Below are 18,207 nucleotides of genomic sequence, written 5' to 3' on the forward strand. Positions count from 1 at the left end.
CTTTTGGATCAATCCCCTGCATGTATGGCCAAGTGTGGGGGTGGACAGGAAAGAACCACAACTGGCCTGAATTCAACATTTGTGAGCTGCCTTGAAAGCACATTCTTGTATGAGGATATAGCTTTTGCAAAAAAGATCATAAATCCAGCAGGATTTCAAATTACTTGGGTTGGTATTTGAAACCATGAGTCAAGAGTAGAAATCTGGGACTTTGAATTAAACTACACCTGCTATTTGAATATGCTTGTTTGAGAACTGCCATCCTAACAGCTTTTTCACATCTCTTTAAACAAATATATATTAAATTCAAACTTCTCGGGGCGGAGAGGACAGACTTTTCTGGGTACACCACTTGTAACAGCAAGAAACGTTATTTGCTCTTACTTAATAAGGGCTAATGCCAGAATAAGAGAGAAACGGTTTGTGTAAGGATGCAGAAGAGACTGGACGTGCAGAGGAATGGTACTTTCCATAAAATCTAATGGAGTTTCCATACTACAGTGAGTCTACAGCTAGTCACTAAACATGTGATCATTCATGATGCCAAAAAAGGGAACAGAGCAGTACATCAAAGAGTATTAAATGCAAGTAAGAAGCTCCGAGTCACACCATCACTTAGGTCTGTAAATTCACAAATTTTAAAGACTGGTCCAAGGAGATGCTGTGAGTTCGTCAGGTTTCTAATATGATGGTGGAGGTGTTGATTTGGATTTAAGTATGCACATCAAATACTCAAGGCAGTCATGCATTAAAGAGGTAGCGTGGACATATCTACCTATTAGCCTGCGAAAGAGTATCAAGACCTGTCATAAAAACTTTTTGCCTCAATCCTCCATACTCAGGCATTTCTCCTCTTAAAGTTGTTCTATTATTTAAGACTTTTTGGCCTAGAAATCATTGTTCCATTTTTTAAAATTAGTATTTAGTTTCAAATTTGTAGTTTGCTGGCCTGTAGTGAGAGAAGCTGCTGGGCTGTTAAGTTCTGGAACAACACGCTTATAGCAAACACTAGCCCTGTTCCAAAAAACACTAGAGTCGAGCTGGCTTTTAATCCCTTCTGCTTTTGTTGGTGGTCCAGAACAGCAATACTCTGATAACAGGAACCCCCATCTTCAAGCCTACATTTTAGTCGCAGGCAGTTTATCCTAACCTGATCTCCTGCCAACATTTTCCTTCAGTTTAAACTGCTCACTTTCCTCTTCAGATGTATATATACAGAGAAAAACTATAGCACTCTCTCTGTTTAGCCTGTAGCTATTCTGAGCTACAGTTGCCTGTTCCCTTGACAATAAAATTACTTCATGCCATGTTATTACTACATTTATTTTAGGCATCTATCTGCAGACCAATTTTATTCTATGTAGTCAGACCAGAACAGTTTACAATGGCTTACTTTTAAGCTTATGATTGAAGCAGATTTATTCTTACCAGACCAGATAAAACCTCACTCTTTGAGGACTCTCGTGGGAAGCTGTGAAGGCATATCCAGGTTCCTGTCAGTAGCACTGCATGGGGACTCTTTTCAGTAAGATGGAAGCAGGAAGGTGACCCTGGACTAATCAAGTCATCAATACTTCTTCTCTTGTCCACAACTGCGTTACTTCTAATAATCAGCCTAAATAAGCTCTTTGTAGTTTATACCAACTCATCTTATGACAAGGCTTTCAGCTGAAAATTCCCCCCCTTCCCCCGCCATTGGTCTCCCTGTCCTAAATTATAATACTAGCAATAAATAACTCTATAATTTAAAATTTGCATAGCGGTATTTCCCTTTTCCTTACCTTTTTTTTTTTTTTTGCTTTTGCACTGTGTAATTTTACAGTCAGCTTCAGAATAACTGGTCTTTGATTTTTTTTTAGCTTGTGAGCAAAATGCATTCTAGCAGTTATACAAGAAAATGAATTGAGCTACAAATATAAAACTACAGTACAAAAATACAAAACTTAAACAGCAAAACCATTATAAGATTGTGCATGTATCGAGTACCAGCAGGCCTAAGTGACATCAAATGGCCCTGAAGATCGTAAATATGTAAACACAATACATTTTATTTTGGATGCAGAACAGAAAACAGGAAATAACACAAGTGGCCAACTCATCTGCAGTTGCTAATTTTAGGAAAGATGTCATACATGGAGATTCACTAGTTACTGTATTTCAGTAGATTTCTATGGTAAATTGCAACCACCTTGGAGCTGAATTTCATGTTACTGTATAATAGACTCCAATAAATTCTCTTAATTATCATATCTGACTTAATGAGCAGAATGTAACTTGCATCTAAATCCTGGTCTACATCTACAGTTTATTTCCTAAGAGGAGGTACTACTAAGGTTGGAAAATGCAGTCAGAGCTTATCTGTTACTTTACCACCCTCCTGCTACCACAGCTTGTGCTGCAGCCTCTCTTAGAGTTGTGTGAACTCACCAAAGAGTGCAAAGGACACCTATAGAAAGGGGATGGCGGAAATGTCTACCCTGAAGCGCTTTAAAAAAACCCACAAAACAATTAAAATGGTCAGATACGTATTTAACGACCAGCAGTTAATTTTTTTTTTTAAAGTATGCATTATCACTCTCCACTATAACTGACCCCAGCGACAGGAGACTGCTCCCGACACGTATACAGGCCGAGCAGGAGGCCGGCAGCTCCAAGCGCCGGCCTGGGTTTTCCGCCACCTCGCGGTTTGCACAGCAGCCGACACCCGCACCGGCCCGGAGCCAGGCTCCGGCCAGGCCCGCCGTCCCGCAGCCTTCCCCCCGCCCCATCACCGCACTGCTCGGACGGGCCGAGAGGCACAGGCTAAGCGTCCATTCGCACCGAAGGAGACGCCGCGGGCGTCAGCGCCTGTCGCCGGACCGGGGCGGTTCGACGGCCAAGGCCGAAGCCCGCCGGCTCCGCCGCTGCGACAGCCGAACTGCTGGCGTCTCTCTCACCGCCTGCGGGTGCCGACACCCTTCCTTTTGGTAAGGGCAGGGGCAGCTCCGCGCTCCCAGGGCCTCAGCCCCCAGCCACGCCGGGCGCCTCACCCCGGGCAGGCGGCGGGGGGTCTGAGCGGACAGCCGGCAACCGCCAGCGACGCGCACCAACGGCGCCCCCTGCCGGCCGCGCAGCTCCCCTACGCGCCGGGTGAAAGGCTCCCCGCACCCCGATTGGGCGTGGCCCCGTCAGGGCTCCCTGCACCTCAATTGCGTCAGCCTCCGTCAGGGCGCCCCAATTGAGTCCGCCCCCGTAGGGTTCCCCGCGCCCCGATTGGGTCAGTCCCTGCCAGGGTCCCGCGCGCTGATTGGGTCAGCCCCCGCCAGGGCTCCCCGCGCCCCGGTTGGGTCAGCCCCCGCGAAGGGGCGGGAGCCGCTCACGTGAGCGGGGATGGCGGCCTTTCCTGCCCGGCGGCGCCCCCTGCCGGCGACTCCCTTTGCACAGGCATGGAGCGGGGCAGCGCGGCGGTCGGCAGCGGGGCGGCCCCGGCGCGGAGCGAGGAGCACGAGGAGCACGAGGGCTGCGCGGGCCTGTGGGAGCTGCCGGTGGAGCGCTGCGAGAGGCGGCCGGAGTGCGGGCGCTGCAGGTGACGCGTGGGGCAGGGCCGTGGAGGGGCCGCCGGGCCGCCAGGCACCGCCGGCTCTCGCCCCGCCCCGGTCTTCGGGAGGCTGCGCTGAAGCCCCGGGGCGGCGCGTCGTGGCGGTGGCGGGGGGCGGCGGGCGGCGCTGAGCAAACGGGGTTTGGTTGCTTAGCAACGGGGCAGAGGTGGGGTCGGTTAGTTCGCAGGGAACAAGCGGCACAGTCACACGCACCCGCACGCTCGAGTGTAGCTGAAATCTCGCATGTCGCTGTGTCTCTGTGGCAGCGTATATACATCTCGAGACGTATGTCCGTGATAGGCGGTAGATCAGAGTTTCGGCCGTTTCACCTCAGGAAACTGCCTCAGCAGCGCTTGGCGGTGAAGGCGGCGGGCAGGGGACAGGTGCGGAGGGCTTGGAGGCGCTTAGAGAGGCCGGCAACGAGCTGCTGCGACGTGGCGGTTTTGTTTGCTTGCTTTTAAAGAAGTCTCTGGTTTTCACCAGGCGTGTAAATTTGGCTGTACTGGGTTAGACCCCAAGCCTCTCTTTGCAAGCACAGCCTGTGACACCGGGAGCCTGTGGGAGGGTGCGGTGGGCCCTGGGTGCCACGCAGTGAAGTACATGAGACCTCAGTAGGGCTGTTTGGACCTTGGTGCTTTGTCAAAGGAAAACAAGAAACTAACCTTACTTAACAATTTTACAGCTGATTGTGAAATCCATTCAAGCACTGGGGAATGGAGCAGGAAGTATAACTCGATGTGAACTCGGGTATCTTTTGAAAGCAGGCAGTGACTTCTATCTTACAGAAATGTCTTGTAACCTATATGTCTGTCTATATATGTCCATCTAATGGAGTGAGTTGGCAGTATATCAGCGGCTCCTGAACTGCAAAGTTTGTGCAAAACCACCGAAGAAAAAAATTTCCAGTATCTATGTTGATTTCATCTGTTTCTATTGATTGTAAAACAAATAGGCATGTAATTTTATTAAGGTTAGTTGTACTCTCTTTAAACCATCAGAGTTCAGGAGCTTATTTATGGTGAGGTTCCCATAAGTAAGTCATCATAAAAACTATGTATCATGTAAGTTATAACATTTATAAATGTTAACTATTTAAAAAAAAAAAGGTATGGGCGATAGTTGATGCCCAAAGATGAAAACCAAGCACATGCATGAGACTTCCCTTTTGCTGCTCTCTTTTCTTCTCCAATGACTTTTAGCTCAGGGGACTTCTTGAGCCAGATGTGGTTTTGTGTTTATTTAATATACCCCAGTAGAGATTTTTTTTCCTCTGTGAACTTCTCCAGTCCCCCTTGAACCCATGTAAAGTTCTTGTATCTGCAACATCTGACTGATGAGAAGACACCTCAGGCCTACAAACCCCAGGTGGGAAGAATTACCTTTTGTTGTGGTTTAACCCCAGCTGGCAACTAAGTCCCACACAGCCACTTGCTCACTTCTCCTACCCCCGATGGGATGGGGGAGAGAACTGGAAGAGTAGAAGTGAGAAAACTCATGGGTTGAGATAAAGGCAGGTTAATAGGGAAAGCAAAAGCCGCACACAAGCAAAGCAAGACAAGGAATCCATTCACCCCTTCCCACGGGCAGGCAGGTGTTCAGCCATCTCCAGGAAAGTAGGGCTGCAGCACATGTAATGGTGACTTAGGAAAACAAATGCCATCACTTTGGACGTCACCCCTCTTCCTTCCTCTTCCCTGAGCCTTATATGTTGAGCATGATGCCATATGGTATGGAATATCCCTGTGGTCAGTTGGGGTCAGCTGTCCCGGCTGTGTCCCCTCCCAACTCCTTGTGCACCCCCAGCCTCCTCGCTCATGGGGTGGTGTGAGGAGCAGAAAAGGCCTTGGCTCTGTGTAAGGACTGCTCAGCAGGAATGAAAACATCCCTGTGTTATCAACACTGTTTCCAGCACAAATCCAAAACAGCCCCATAGTAGGTACTGTCAAGAAAATTAACTCTATCCCAATGAAAACCAGCACACATTTTTGTTTATTTTGGTTGTGGCTTCTACCTTCCTGTTTGCCATATAGTATTCAAGGTGTGAGCAAGCCAGAAATGTATACCTTGGGTGATACGTTTCTGCTTATTCTTCTAAGGACCCTTCCTCATACTATGGGTGCTTAGTTTCCTAGTAACTTTATTGTAAAGGATTTTGTTAAAAGTCTTTTGGAAAGCCAAAGTTGATTTTTGATGACTATAGCACTGTCACCCTCATGTTGCACATTTCTTTGGTTTTTTAAGTCTGAGTTCAGTCAGGAGCTCCTGGATCATCTATGCAGGCTTCCTGCTGTCTTTGTTGATTTGCTGCTTGTTGGGATAGACCTTGGTGGAGTTTGGAGGAGGTGATCTGGAGTATCAGCCAACTCTCCTGGACTGCTTTTTTCTTCATGGCCACATCCCATGGGATTCTTCCAAGCAGATCCTTGAAGAGGTTGAAGTCTGCTCTCCAGAAATACAGGGCAATGTTCCTACTTCTTGCTCTGCTCTCTCTTCTTAGGATCCTGAATTCCACCATCTCACGGTCATGCCAAGGCTGTCTCTCCCTTGTTCATAATTAACACATTCAGCAGAGCAACTTTCTTTGTGGGTTCTTCAATCACCTGTGCCAGGAATTTGTTATCAGTGTACTTAAATCTCCTAGACTGCTTGAGCCCTGTTGTATTGTCCTTCCAGAAGATACCAGAATGGTTAAAACTGCCCATGAGGACCAAAGCCTGTGAACCTAAGGCTTCTTGCAATTGTTTGAGGAAAGCTTCATCTAATTCTACCTGATCAGGAGGTCTAAAGCAGATATCTGCTATACAAAACACCTGTGTTGATGTGCCTGCTAATCTGGACCCATATGCTCTCAGCTGACTCCTGACCTGTCCAAAGGCTGAGCTCCAGGCTTTTCAGCTGGTGTCTCACATAAAGGACAACTTGCCCTCCTTGCTTTTCTAAAGGCTCTCTTTCCTAAAAAGCCTGTATTCCTCCATCACAGTGTGCCAGTCATGTAAGATATCCCACCATGTCTCCATGATCCCAGTGAGGTTGTAGCCGTGTAACTGCTCACAGACTTCTCTTTCTCCCTGCCAGCACTGCCAGCAGGTCAAGGGAGGTGATTCTTCCTCTCTGCTCAGCACTGATGATGTTTGTTCCCATCCTGAGTCTAGAAGCATTTCAGAAAAGCACCTAAGTGTGCCAATTCCCCAGTACAGGCTTAAGAGCCTTCCCCATTAGGCTGTTCTGCAGGCACCTCCTTCTTCACATGCTTGTCCTCACTCCACCTCTGTTTTGGTTTTTTTTTTTTTGGTTGCTATATCCCTTCTGTTCCCATCACCATGAGGCTTGCCTACCCAACTTCCTTGTTTGTTGAGGAATCACTGCCTTCCCCATAATTTCTAGTTTAAAGCTCACCCTAACAATAATTTGGCCAGCCTGTTGGCAAAGATACTTCTACCCCATTTAGTAAATGCATCCCATTTCTTTCAAGTAGCTGGTGGTCCTCAGAGAGGATCCCATGGTTGTAGAAACCAAAACCCTGCTGCTGACACCAGCTGCACAAACAGTTGTTAGCCTTCAGGGTCCATTGAGTCCTTCTGAGACCCTTCTCCCTCACCAGCAGGATTGACAAGACCACTTGTTCACTAGACAGCCAACCCCGGAGCTCTGTAGTCACTCTTGATAATTTCCAGGTCACCCCAACAGTGTCGTTGGTCCCTACGTGGAAGAGCAGCAGAGAGTAGTAGTCAGAGGGCCAGGTGAACTTTGATCGCTTTCTCATAATATCCCAAAATAAGTCCCCAGGAAGGAGCAAACTTCCCTCAAAGACAGATCATGGGGGGACTCTGTCCCCTGCAGCAGGGAGTCTTCTACCACTATCACTACCTGCTTCCTTCTAGTGGTCCTGAGTGGGTCAAGCCAAGCCATCAGAGGTGCTCCATTGGACAGCACTCCCAGCTTCTCATCAGCTATGAAGACAGTGAACCTATTGTGTAACTGTAAGTCATTGGGTGGGGCAGGAACCTTCCTCCTGGTGTCAGACGTCACTACCTTCCAGCCTTCATTATAATAGCTCTATCTTACCAGTTTCGTGGGCACAGGTGCTTCATGCCCTTCTGCTGCAGCTGAAGGTTCAGGATCTCAGGAGAGATCCCGCTGATCTCTTTCTTGTACTCTTTGATGCTGTGCAGAGTGACCTCCTCCCACAGCCCTTTCACTTTGTAGCACAGCTAGTGGACAACTACATGCCTCCTGCAGGCTAGAAGACCACACACCTCAGTGATAGGCCTCAAGTGCTTCCTGCAGCCTGAGACTTGCAGAGGTCTGCCTTCCTTCTGAAGCTCCATCTAGGCCTTAGAGTCTAATAGCAAAGGGATGGTTACTCCAGTGGTGCCTGGGAACCGTGCCCTGTGACCACTATTGCTGAGAGCAATGTTCTAATCCAATGTAGATTAATTATCATAGAATATCACAAGTTGGGAGAGACCCATAAGGATCATAGAGTCCAACTCCCTGCTCCTTGCAGGGCTACCTAAAACTAGATCATATGACTAAGAGCATTGTCCAGATGCTCCTTGAACTCTGACAGGCTTGGTGCCATGACCTCTGCCCTGGGGAGCCTGTTCCAGTGACTGACCACCCTCTCAGTGGAGGACCTTCTCCTCTGAACTTCCCCTGACGCAGCTTCATTCCATTTCCTCGTGTCCTATCGCCGGTCCCCAGAGAGAGAAGATCAGCACTTCCCTCTTAGCTGCCCTCCTTGATGAAGGCATAGACTGTGATGGGGTCACCTCTCGGCCTCTTCTCCAAGCTGACCCAAACCCATTAGCTGTTCTGCTGAGTGTGTTTTCTGCAGGACAGGCTTTACCAGCTTTCTGCCTGCTGTTATCACACTGAAGGTAGAAGGTGAAACTGTAGAAGCTTGAATTGGGTAAGTTTAAACTGCTGCGAAAGAGCACTGAGATAATACTACTAAATCAAAAGTATCCTCATTCGAAAGAAATTGAAATTAATTATATGTATATTGTGAGATACAGAAGATAATAATGTAACCACTGATGATGTTACATTAATGGTCATTCCTGACCATTTGACCAAAGCTGGCAGAAAGAAGTCATGCCTTCAGCAGAGTAGTTGGTCTTGACGAAGTTATAGTAATGAGACAAAAGCAAATTAGACATCTTCCAGAAGAGCACAAGTAGCTGGTAATAAAATTTAATTCTGAGATGAGGCAAATCACTCTAGAAATAGTAATCTTTTGTAAACATGAAATTAGCTTTCCAGTTCTTAGTGACAGTCAAAAGTTGTATTATGAAGATGCTATGTATTGTAGTTTACGTAACAGTATCTCAAAAGTGTCTGCAGTAATAGCATTTGCTGAGGAAGATACTTTGGTGGGTAGTATTCAGTATTTTGCAGATATGTCTAACAGAGCATATGTAAAGAGTGATTACACTGAAGAAATTAAATCTGAGGTCTGTCTTTGGATTTGTGTGGAAGGACTTTGTCAGTTACACAAGTCCAGTGTGAGGCTGGGGAACAGGGAAGTGCCAAGCAGGGAAACACTGGGGAGAGTCATTGTTCTTTAAAAGACTGTTAATAGCTGTTCCTGTTCATAGTGGATAAATTGTTCTGTGTGTTGCAGCATAGCTGAAGGAATCGGAAAATATTTATCTCTTCATGGATTTTTGGCCTATGGAACTGAATTTTATTTCTTGTAATTTTTTTCATTTATTACTTTTCAAAAAATATGGTACATTTGCAATTCTGTTGTGCCCTTGTGTTGGCCTAGTAATTGCATACATAGGTTTTTCAAACTGTTGTCCAAACATGGGGACAGAATCCCCTGAACTGGTTAATTGATGTGACTTTTGTAACTAGTTTCAACACAGATGAGCCTGATAAAATAGTTACAGGCCTGGTCACCTGTAATTTGCATTTCTTTGAAAAATAACTAGAAGTACTGGCAAAGATTTCTCATGTCCTTACTGTGAATGTAAAATAAGTGTTTATTCCTGACATTTAGTGATTTTTATATAAATAATTTCAAATATGTACCTAATATAGTAAAGAAGGGTAGAAGTGTAAATGTATTTCAGTTTCCCTAAGTCTAGGTATATAGGCAGCTGACAAGATAAGAGACACCTTGGTGTAAATCAGGTGTCTCACCTTGCTTTGGAGCTTTGTCAATGAATGACATGAAGAAGAGCTCTGTTGCCATGACTGTATGCTTTTTGATATGTGATTTATGTGTTCATAGCCAGCTTGGATATCTGTGTATTCTCATAGAGCTGGAAGGTGAGTTAAGTTCTTAAGCAAGGATGTGCTGTCAGCCTGCCTCCAGACTTGGAGATGATTGGAGTTTACTGGCCATCAGAGAATCCAGCCGCAAGACCACAGAACAAATTACTGTTGTGAGTTTTACATTTAAACGCATGTGCAGCAAGGGGAAAACATTCCTTAGAAGTTTTACAGCCTAATACAGAATTATTTAACAATAAATGTCTATTTTTGCAACTGCAAAAAGCTTTACAAACTGAAAGTTAATTTCAACAGTAACTGGTTATGTAGATTTTCCTGCCGTTGGAGCAGCAGAGATATTTATGCAGTAATATGTCAGCTCTTCTGAAGAGGCTAAGAAATTTTAATAGGGCTGGGGGTGTGGAATGCAAGAGTACATGAGTTGGAAGTCTCTACCATTCAAGAATTACTTTTTTCCTTCATAGACACATAAGTCTTTTGAGTTTTTAATTTGTTTTCAGTACAAGTTTCTCAAGGAGTTTTAAAGAATGTTAGGAGGGACTCGTGAAATTCTATACTTAATAGTAAAATAGATGTAGAATTTACCAACTACAAATGAAGCTGTAACTTGTTTGAAATTGATGAACAAAGATATATGTAATCTGTACTGCATTTTAGGAAGAGAAACTAAAGGTAAGTGGAAAAATTACCAAGCATCAGTTTTGAAGTTCAGTGCCTCATATAATCTTAACACACTGTTATTAATATTGATTTAAATGTTGTTTACACAGTAAATTCTGTGGCTTCTATTCGTTTGTGTTATAAATATCAAGCTAAACATTGGTAAGTGGGTTTCAGTTTATATTTCTTCTGCATTTAGCAGTTACTGTATCCAGAGTGGTTTCTCATGCTGTTGTTTCTTTGGCCTATGTTAGCAGTAATGAGTGGTGCCAGAACTGTTGATGAATTAAAAATTTTAGTGACTTGAATGCTACTTCTTTCTGCTGGGCTAAATTTCAAAGGCATTTATTCATTTCCTATTATATTGTGATCAGATTAATGAGTAGTGACCTTTTTAGGACACTTTGTGCTCGGCCAACTTGGTTAGCATCTAGTTTGATCCGCTGACATTAAAACAACAACAACAACAACAAAAAGGCTATGTCAGGCTGACCATATCCTTTTGACTGTGGACAGCTATAGGCTAGTAGGAGCACAGAGATAAGAACTGCAGCAGAGAGTAATCTTTTTAATTAAAGCAACTCTAGTACCTTTGATCTGTTTCTTTTCTGTAATTACACCAAGTGCAACTTTGCCTTGGGGATTGTAGTGTATTGTAAGAGAACCCAAAGATATTTCAGCATTGATCAAGCCTTCCCAATTTAATCATAAGGAATACTAAAAATACCAATGGTTACTTTACAAGAATTGCTATTGATTTTTATAAACATAACACAAAGCAAAAACCTTAAAAAAAATAATGTATTTTACTTTTCACGCTGTGACAGTTACAAAAGTAGGTTGGAGCTGAAGACTTATCCATGTACCCAAAAAAGAGTTGATTTAAGCACAGCCAATTCTGTGATTTTTCTTATAATTTCTGAGGCTTGCGTCTGATACTGGCATACATGAATTTCACCTGGAATGTGGTGCTATGAAACAGAACAGCATTTGCTTTTGAGGAAGGCCAGCCCTGACATATCCCAGAGTTGTTTATGATATAAAAGTACTGTAGAGCTTGTCTGAACATCCTGTGATTGATGTGGTCTTACTTCACTCAGATTCCTCTTCAGTTACCCTATTTTTTTTTCTCCTTTTGTTTTCCCCCCAGCTTAATTGAGTTTCATTTTTTACAAAACCAAGCTTTCCTGTCACTTCAGATGCACCACTCAAACCTCCCTCCCTTCTTGAGTCTGTGTGCCTAGAATTTCTTAAGGTTTTGGCAGGTTTTTTCCTGACTTCCCTCAGAATGAATTATCAGGGTTATCTGACTTCTTCCATCTCTAGTTTTCTGGCAGCCTTTCATTTATGAGTATTTTTTGTTGTTGTTTTCCATTTCAGTTGTAGCAAGTGGTTGTTGGAGTCTCCTCTCCTCCTTTTAGTGACTGTATTTCATGCCACCAACTGATCTCCCATCCAGATTTATCCCTTGCAATGCATCTGTGTATCACTTTCTCATTTTTTAAGTCAAATACTGTCTTCTGAGCACTGGATTCAGTTTTCTCTTGGCTCTTTTGTAGCTTTACTAAGATTGTACTTTTGCTCCACAAGCTCTGCTAAAATGTTTTTTGTCAAAGTTTGTAGTGCTTTCTGCTTGGAACAAATAATCCAACTTCAAACTCCTGGATATGTCAGCCTAGTTAGTTGCCTGTGTTGTTACTGGAAGCATAGCTCTCCTTTGGCTTCTTAAGACATAGTTCTCAGCTATTTTATTTCTCCATCTTTCTACATACCATTTCTGAGTTACACCAATGATACCTCTCATTTCTGGTAAGAGTTTCTTTTTGAATTCTTGTCCTCAGTTCCTAAAGCTATTAAGCACCTATGTCAATACTGACGACTTGCAAACTACCCCAACACGTGGTTTTCATTTACAAGTTTATGGTCTCATGAATGTCCAGCTGTATCAACTTAGTCATGTAAAGGAGAACATGTCCTTGCTCTACTTAATTTTTGTCTTGCTGGGCACTGTTTAAAGAAAACAGACAAAATGAGTCCTGGAGGCCCTAATCCAATGGCTTTTCTGGCACAGCAGTGGTAGATGGTAGACAATTTATGTTGTAAAGTTAACTGGAATTTTTCTTCACTAATGAGTAGCCAAATACTTACTGTGGCTCATCTTTATTTCTTTCTACATCTTTTTATTAATTGCTTCTATATTAACAATCGATAGTACAGGGTTGGTTTGTTTGTGGGTTTTTTTTTCTTTTTTAAAGCAATCAACTGTTATGCAAAAGGCCAGAGATTTTAAATAGAGTGTGCATGCTCCTTAGGTTTTGGAAGGAACACCTTTTAAAGGCACATATTTTGTATGAATTGATAATATCAAAAAGGGTAATTTGGGAGTTCTTATGATTTGTTACGTGTATGGGACAACAGTAGTGGTCTGCTTCAGTTTTATCATATATGGAACTTGTTTTTCCTGATAGTTCTGAATTCAATGTAACACTTAGGCAATTTGGGAATAATCCATTTAATTTTTTCCTCAGTGTCTATTAGGATTTGATTTAGAAACTTGATAATTTCTCTCTCTTTGTTGGAGTTTTGAGCTTGTAAAATCATTAGCGTTTAAATGTGTTTTGCTATTTTTAATAGAAGGGATTGTTAATTTTACCCTTCTATTAAAAATAGGGATTTTTTCATTAAAATACCAAAGATATGAGCAATTAAATCCAGATGTGCTGTTTCTCTTGGACACCCACATCTAATTCTCCATGAACATCTTAAGTTCTTTTAAAAACCCTAATGTATGAAAAAGCAGGTAGCTAATGCCGTGCATTTAGTTGATTTAAAGTTCCTTTTAGAATATGTCCTCTCCAAATAGATTAAAAAACCCCCAGCAAGTACAACAAACTTGTATAGCCCCTTCATGCCTGACGAAACTGAGGCAGAGATTCTGATGGGTACATATGTGTTTTAAACTCAAGTAGTTTCGAAGGAGTCTAGACACCTAAATATCTTTGAGCTTCAGTCTCTAAAACTACTTTGGTAATGTGTTTGACATTTATAACAGTACAGTGGATATAATCTGTCAAACCCTATTAAGTTAGTTATCTTTTAATATTGTTATGAGCCACTGCTTTGGTTTCGTATTCTGTTAATGTTTGCAAATATAGATTATGTGGCAGTTTGGAGAGGGGTCAGGGGAGAAATTTAATAGGGCACAATCAGAGGCGTAATGAAGTCATTGCACCACAAAAACAAGTGGCGGTGGGGGACAGAAGGAAGAACAGCATGCCCACCTGCTTCGCCAGAGTGATTAGTGGATTTAATAGTATCTAACCATGATGACAGGTTTTGAAATAGTGGTGGTTACATTTGTCTTAGTGAGTAAGAATACTAGGGAGGCATTTGACAGTTTTCTGCAATATCCTGGTCAAGCTGAGAAAATACAGATTAATGTGGCTACAAAATGAAAAAAGAGCTGGCCGGGTTGTCGAGTTCCAGTGATCGACAGTTCAAAGTCTATGAGACAGCTGCTTAGGAGAGGTTTCTGTGGGAGTTCATGCTGTGTGCAAAGCTGGTGAACATGTTCCCAGTGACCAGGTTGGTGGGGTGGAAGGCGTGCGCAGCAAGCTTGCAGGTGGCACCAATGTGGGGGCAGCAGCTGCTGTACTGCAGGAGGATAGAGCTGCTATTGAGAGACACCGACAAACTGTCTTGTCATTAGGAACCTCACAGAATTCAGCAAATTGAAATTGAAAGCTGTGTGTCCTGGGGCTGAACAGGCCCTGGCAGCATTGCAAACCTGCTTACTGACCGTCGAGGGAACTGCTCTGCAGGACAGAACTAGGGCACCGAGGTGGGCAGCAGGCTGAGCGGGGCCAGCAGTGTGCCCTGCGGGCAGAAGGGCTGTTTCAGCCAGAGTGTGGCTGTGTTTCAGCTTAAGAAAAAACAAGTTATTCTTTGTGAGAGCGGTTAAATGCTAGAGCTGGTTGCCTGGTGAGACTGTGGAGTCTCCATCCTTGGAAGTGTTCAGACCAGGTTGTTCAAGGCCTTTGAAATTACTCCTGTTTTGAGTTGGAAGCTGGCCTGGATGACCTCCGGAGGTCTCTTCTAATCAGAATTATTCAATAATTCTGTTTGTATTGTTGTGCTCTGAGTTAATACCAGTGGCCTCTCAGACCAGGCAATGCTAATTTTCTCAGCGCAAAATCTTACTGTTGTGGTCCATCTCATTCCTGTCACTCTTAATGAGGTACTCAGGTGCAGTGTAACCTTGTTTTTGTTAACTTTTATGAGCAACATAAACATATACTACATTAGTTATAAAACTTTTATAATTTACACAAGAAAGGTTCATTTATGCAACAGACTTTTAGCTTTCTTACTCAGAAGAAGGTATTTTAAGGTATTTTTCCTTAGAAATGCTGCCTGCAAAGTACTTTGAGTAGTCATTAGGTACAAATGAATATGGGTCTGGGATTTGAGATGACTGCTATATTCAACATTTAAAAGCACTTGTGTTTAATTGATTGTATACTTTAAAAGCAACATCTTTCAGTATCCCCGAAAGGCTTAGAATAACATAATGAACTTGATGCCTGGTTAAATAAATAAAATATTCTGTATTCAGTAAAAACATGTTTTAATGTAACAACTGTATTCTGCTGAATAATAGGTATAGTATTTTAAAATGTTATTTCATTGCATTATACCAGTTGACTGCTTTTTATTAAGATTGATGCTAGATCAAAATCAAAATGAAAGTGTGTTCAACAGAAGTGCCTGCTATTCAGAAAAAGGACGCTAGAGTGTAGTATAGCATTTGTAGTACTCTTAGAGCTAAGACGTATCAGGAAGTCTTCTGAACAGAATGGTGCTTGCACACTGCCTTTTTTTTCACGTGGTGCTATAGTGTTGAGTTATACCAAAGTTCTCTGAATGTACAAATACAACTCCATTCTTCTAGCATCTATGGCAGAAGTGAATAGTACACTAAAATACTTTAACCGAAGATCCTATTTAATAGTTACCCATTTTGCTAACATTCGTTATTCATCATCTGAAGCTCTGTTAACGGTATTTTTTGCTTACGTTCAATTGAGGATAAACTGTGGAGGATGGTAGATTTTCCTTTTAATGGAGTATGTGATCTTTAAAGACATTTTGGCTCATAGAAGGCATCCACTTTTATGTTAATGCTAAATATAGATTAGAATAGGCTTTCTATTGTGTACTCATTTGTTTTGCCAAAATAAAGTATAGAAATACCTTCATTTCATTACATTTTTTGTTGTTGTTATTTGTGAAAGAAAGGCATTGTTGCATGGGTTGAGAGATACAAAAACTTAGCTCTTCTTTGAGAAGATGTGTGGGTACTAATGTCAGATTTGTGGACTGCACTCACGCAGCTTCAGTTGCTGTTTGAACCACCAAATGCAGCTGAAATGTGCTGTTACTAGCTCTGGCTAGCAGCGTCTTAATCCTTAAGCTTCTCAAGGTGCCTTTTCCCTGGCTCACTGCAATGTTCGCTCTGACCCTTTATTCCACACGGGGTGCAAAAGAGCTTGGACGTACCAGACTGAGAAGGAGAGGGGGAGAAGGGCTGGTTAGCCACAATTTTTGAGAGTCCTCTGCAGGGAGGCTCTTTGGGCAGACGTGCAGGGGCCTAGCAAGCCTGCCAGACCCAAGGCTAAAGGGAGGAGCCTGCCTGCTAGCCCTGGCAGGTCGGAAGAGGTCATCTGCTGTACAGAAGTCCAAGTTCCATGTGTAATATATTTTTGGTCCTTTTCTGGATTGTAATGAAAGCATGGTGTCAGCAGAGAATCAGCGCTGAGTTCTGTCTCTTGTGGCTTTTATTGCTTAGGAAGAACCCCTATCATTCTGCCGAAAACAGACCGAGTAGGAGGCAGAAGCAAGCTTCCCTTAGGCTGTGCTGCTCCAATTTACCAGTTATGTACGTTCTCGCGTGTGGGGATGCAGATGTTAGCAATGCACCGGACAATTTGTTTTGCAAATCTGTATAAAAATGTAATAAGATTTGTGAGTAATTGTGTACATATACAATTAAGATTTACATAATTATTTGTTGCTAACCTAAAGAGAAGCTGAAATACTGCTAAAAATACTAATTGCTGGTCAGTGTATTAATACTTGCTAACGCGCCATTCCACCACAATATTACATAAAATCTAATATTGAATGGAATTTTATATTTTGAAGCTTGCTGAACTGGGAGGGGCTGGGGAGCAGGTGCAGCAGCGGGGGGCTGCGGGCACAGCGCAGCCCTGCAGTGGTGGCGGACGGCTGAGTGGTGCCTGGTGAGGGCACCCACTGTGTGGCAGGAGCAGCCCCGGTTGGAGTTCGGCTTAGTGGCCCTTACTAGGGAAGCCACACAGCAAGTACTTTCGATATTATGACAATTTTTGCTTCTCTGGACTGTTTTATAGCTTAGTGGTTTCTGTCCTGTTCCACTCCCTGCCTTCAAGATAGTTTTCAGCTTTTTATTTTCAGTTCTAGTCAACAAAATAAGAAAATGGAAATTTTTTAGGCCAGGTGAGGGCAGAATTTTCTAATACATGATGTTGTTCAGGTAAATAAGCAACAACTCTAATTCTAGCCAAGCAACTGCTCACATCTTTTCTCCTTTTTCATGTAAAAGCCTTTAGAAAGGAGGATAGGTCAGATTGTATAACTGGAGTTCATAAAATCCTGCCTACACAAGGTTCAGATTCTGTGTCTCTTTAATTAAAATCGCTGGAAAGACATAAATTAAGGAAGGCTTAGAAAATGAAAACTTCAAGAGAGTATCTTTGACAGTCTTTATTTTCATAAGCATTTTGTATTCTTATGTTGGAAATGGCTTGGTGCAGCATTTTCAGATGTAGGCACTTCTTAACCATCTTTTAAACAAGCTGCACGTCAACTTAAATAAACCATAGCTGAAGTCAACTTTATCACATAAAACCAACAGCACAGTTTCTAATTTTGTAATTATTATTTCAAAGGCTAAAATAGTAACAAGCATTTGGGGAAATACGACTCTTCAGTTTGAAGCAAACATTCAAATAAATGTACTTCTCTAGTGTTCCCCCCCCCCAAAAAAAAAAAAAATCTTCAGCCAATAATATCCACAGAGCTCATTTAACTTAAAAAGCATTATTTTAGGAACTTCATATGCTCTTTAGAAATATACTTCTGTTTTCACTTTATGCTCTTAACTGCAGTGTTCTCTGCATATATACAAATGGATGAAAGAATCAAGATACTGATTCTGTATTGTTGGAATTTTTTTTCCTTTTTCTTGGATTGGTGGATTCCCCTGTTCCCCAGGAAATTCTGAGCTTTTCCACAAGACTTTTTTGGTTACAGAATTTTTCTGGTTTTTTTTCTTGTGACAGCCTCTAAACTTCTGAGACCGATTTGGAATTATAAAGCTGGCAATATAAAACTTCTTTTTAACTTCTTAATCTTAATGTCTCAATGGCTCGCTTTAAATGCCATTACCGCTTCACCTTCTTCAACAAATTTAAAGCTCTGCTAACTGTCTGGCATCAAGCTTGTCAGAATGCCAGCTATTTTGCCAGACTGTAGAGCCAAGATGCATGAAAATGTCAACAATCTCAGGCTCATTAGTTTTTGGCTTTCCTGGCCTTTCTGTAATGACTGCAGTGCTGCATAAGCTAAATGCTATTTTTTTTTTATTTACTCCTATTAGTTACAGTGGAAACCACAGCCAACTTTA

At 42.7% G+C, this 18,207-nt stretch overlaps 1 protein-coding gene across 1 annotated transcript in view; it reads left to right on the top strand.

The window, feature by feature from the left end:
* The first annotated feature begins 3,407 nt into the window (after positions 1–3,407).
* Positions 3,408–18,207, top strand: part of DTWD2 (DTW domain containing 2) — an 86,519-nt gene continuing 71,719 nt past the window's right edge. Inside the window, exon 1 of the mRNA XM_054809841.1 lies at positions 3,408–3,565. Coding sequence (XP_054665816.1) covers positions 3,426–3,565 — 140 coding nt within the window. The 5' untranslated portion in view covers positions 3,408–3,425. The remainder of the gene's footprint in view (positions 3,566–18,207) is intronic.

The sequence above is a fragment of the Grus americana genome, chromosome Z (assembly GCF_028858705.1).
Source record: "Grus americana isolate bGruAme1 chromosome Z, bGruAme1.mat, whole genome shotgun sequence".
In the NCBI taxonomy this organism is placed as follows: Eukaryota; Metazoa; Chordata; class Aves; order Gruiformes; family Gruidae; genus Grus; species Grus americana.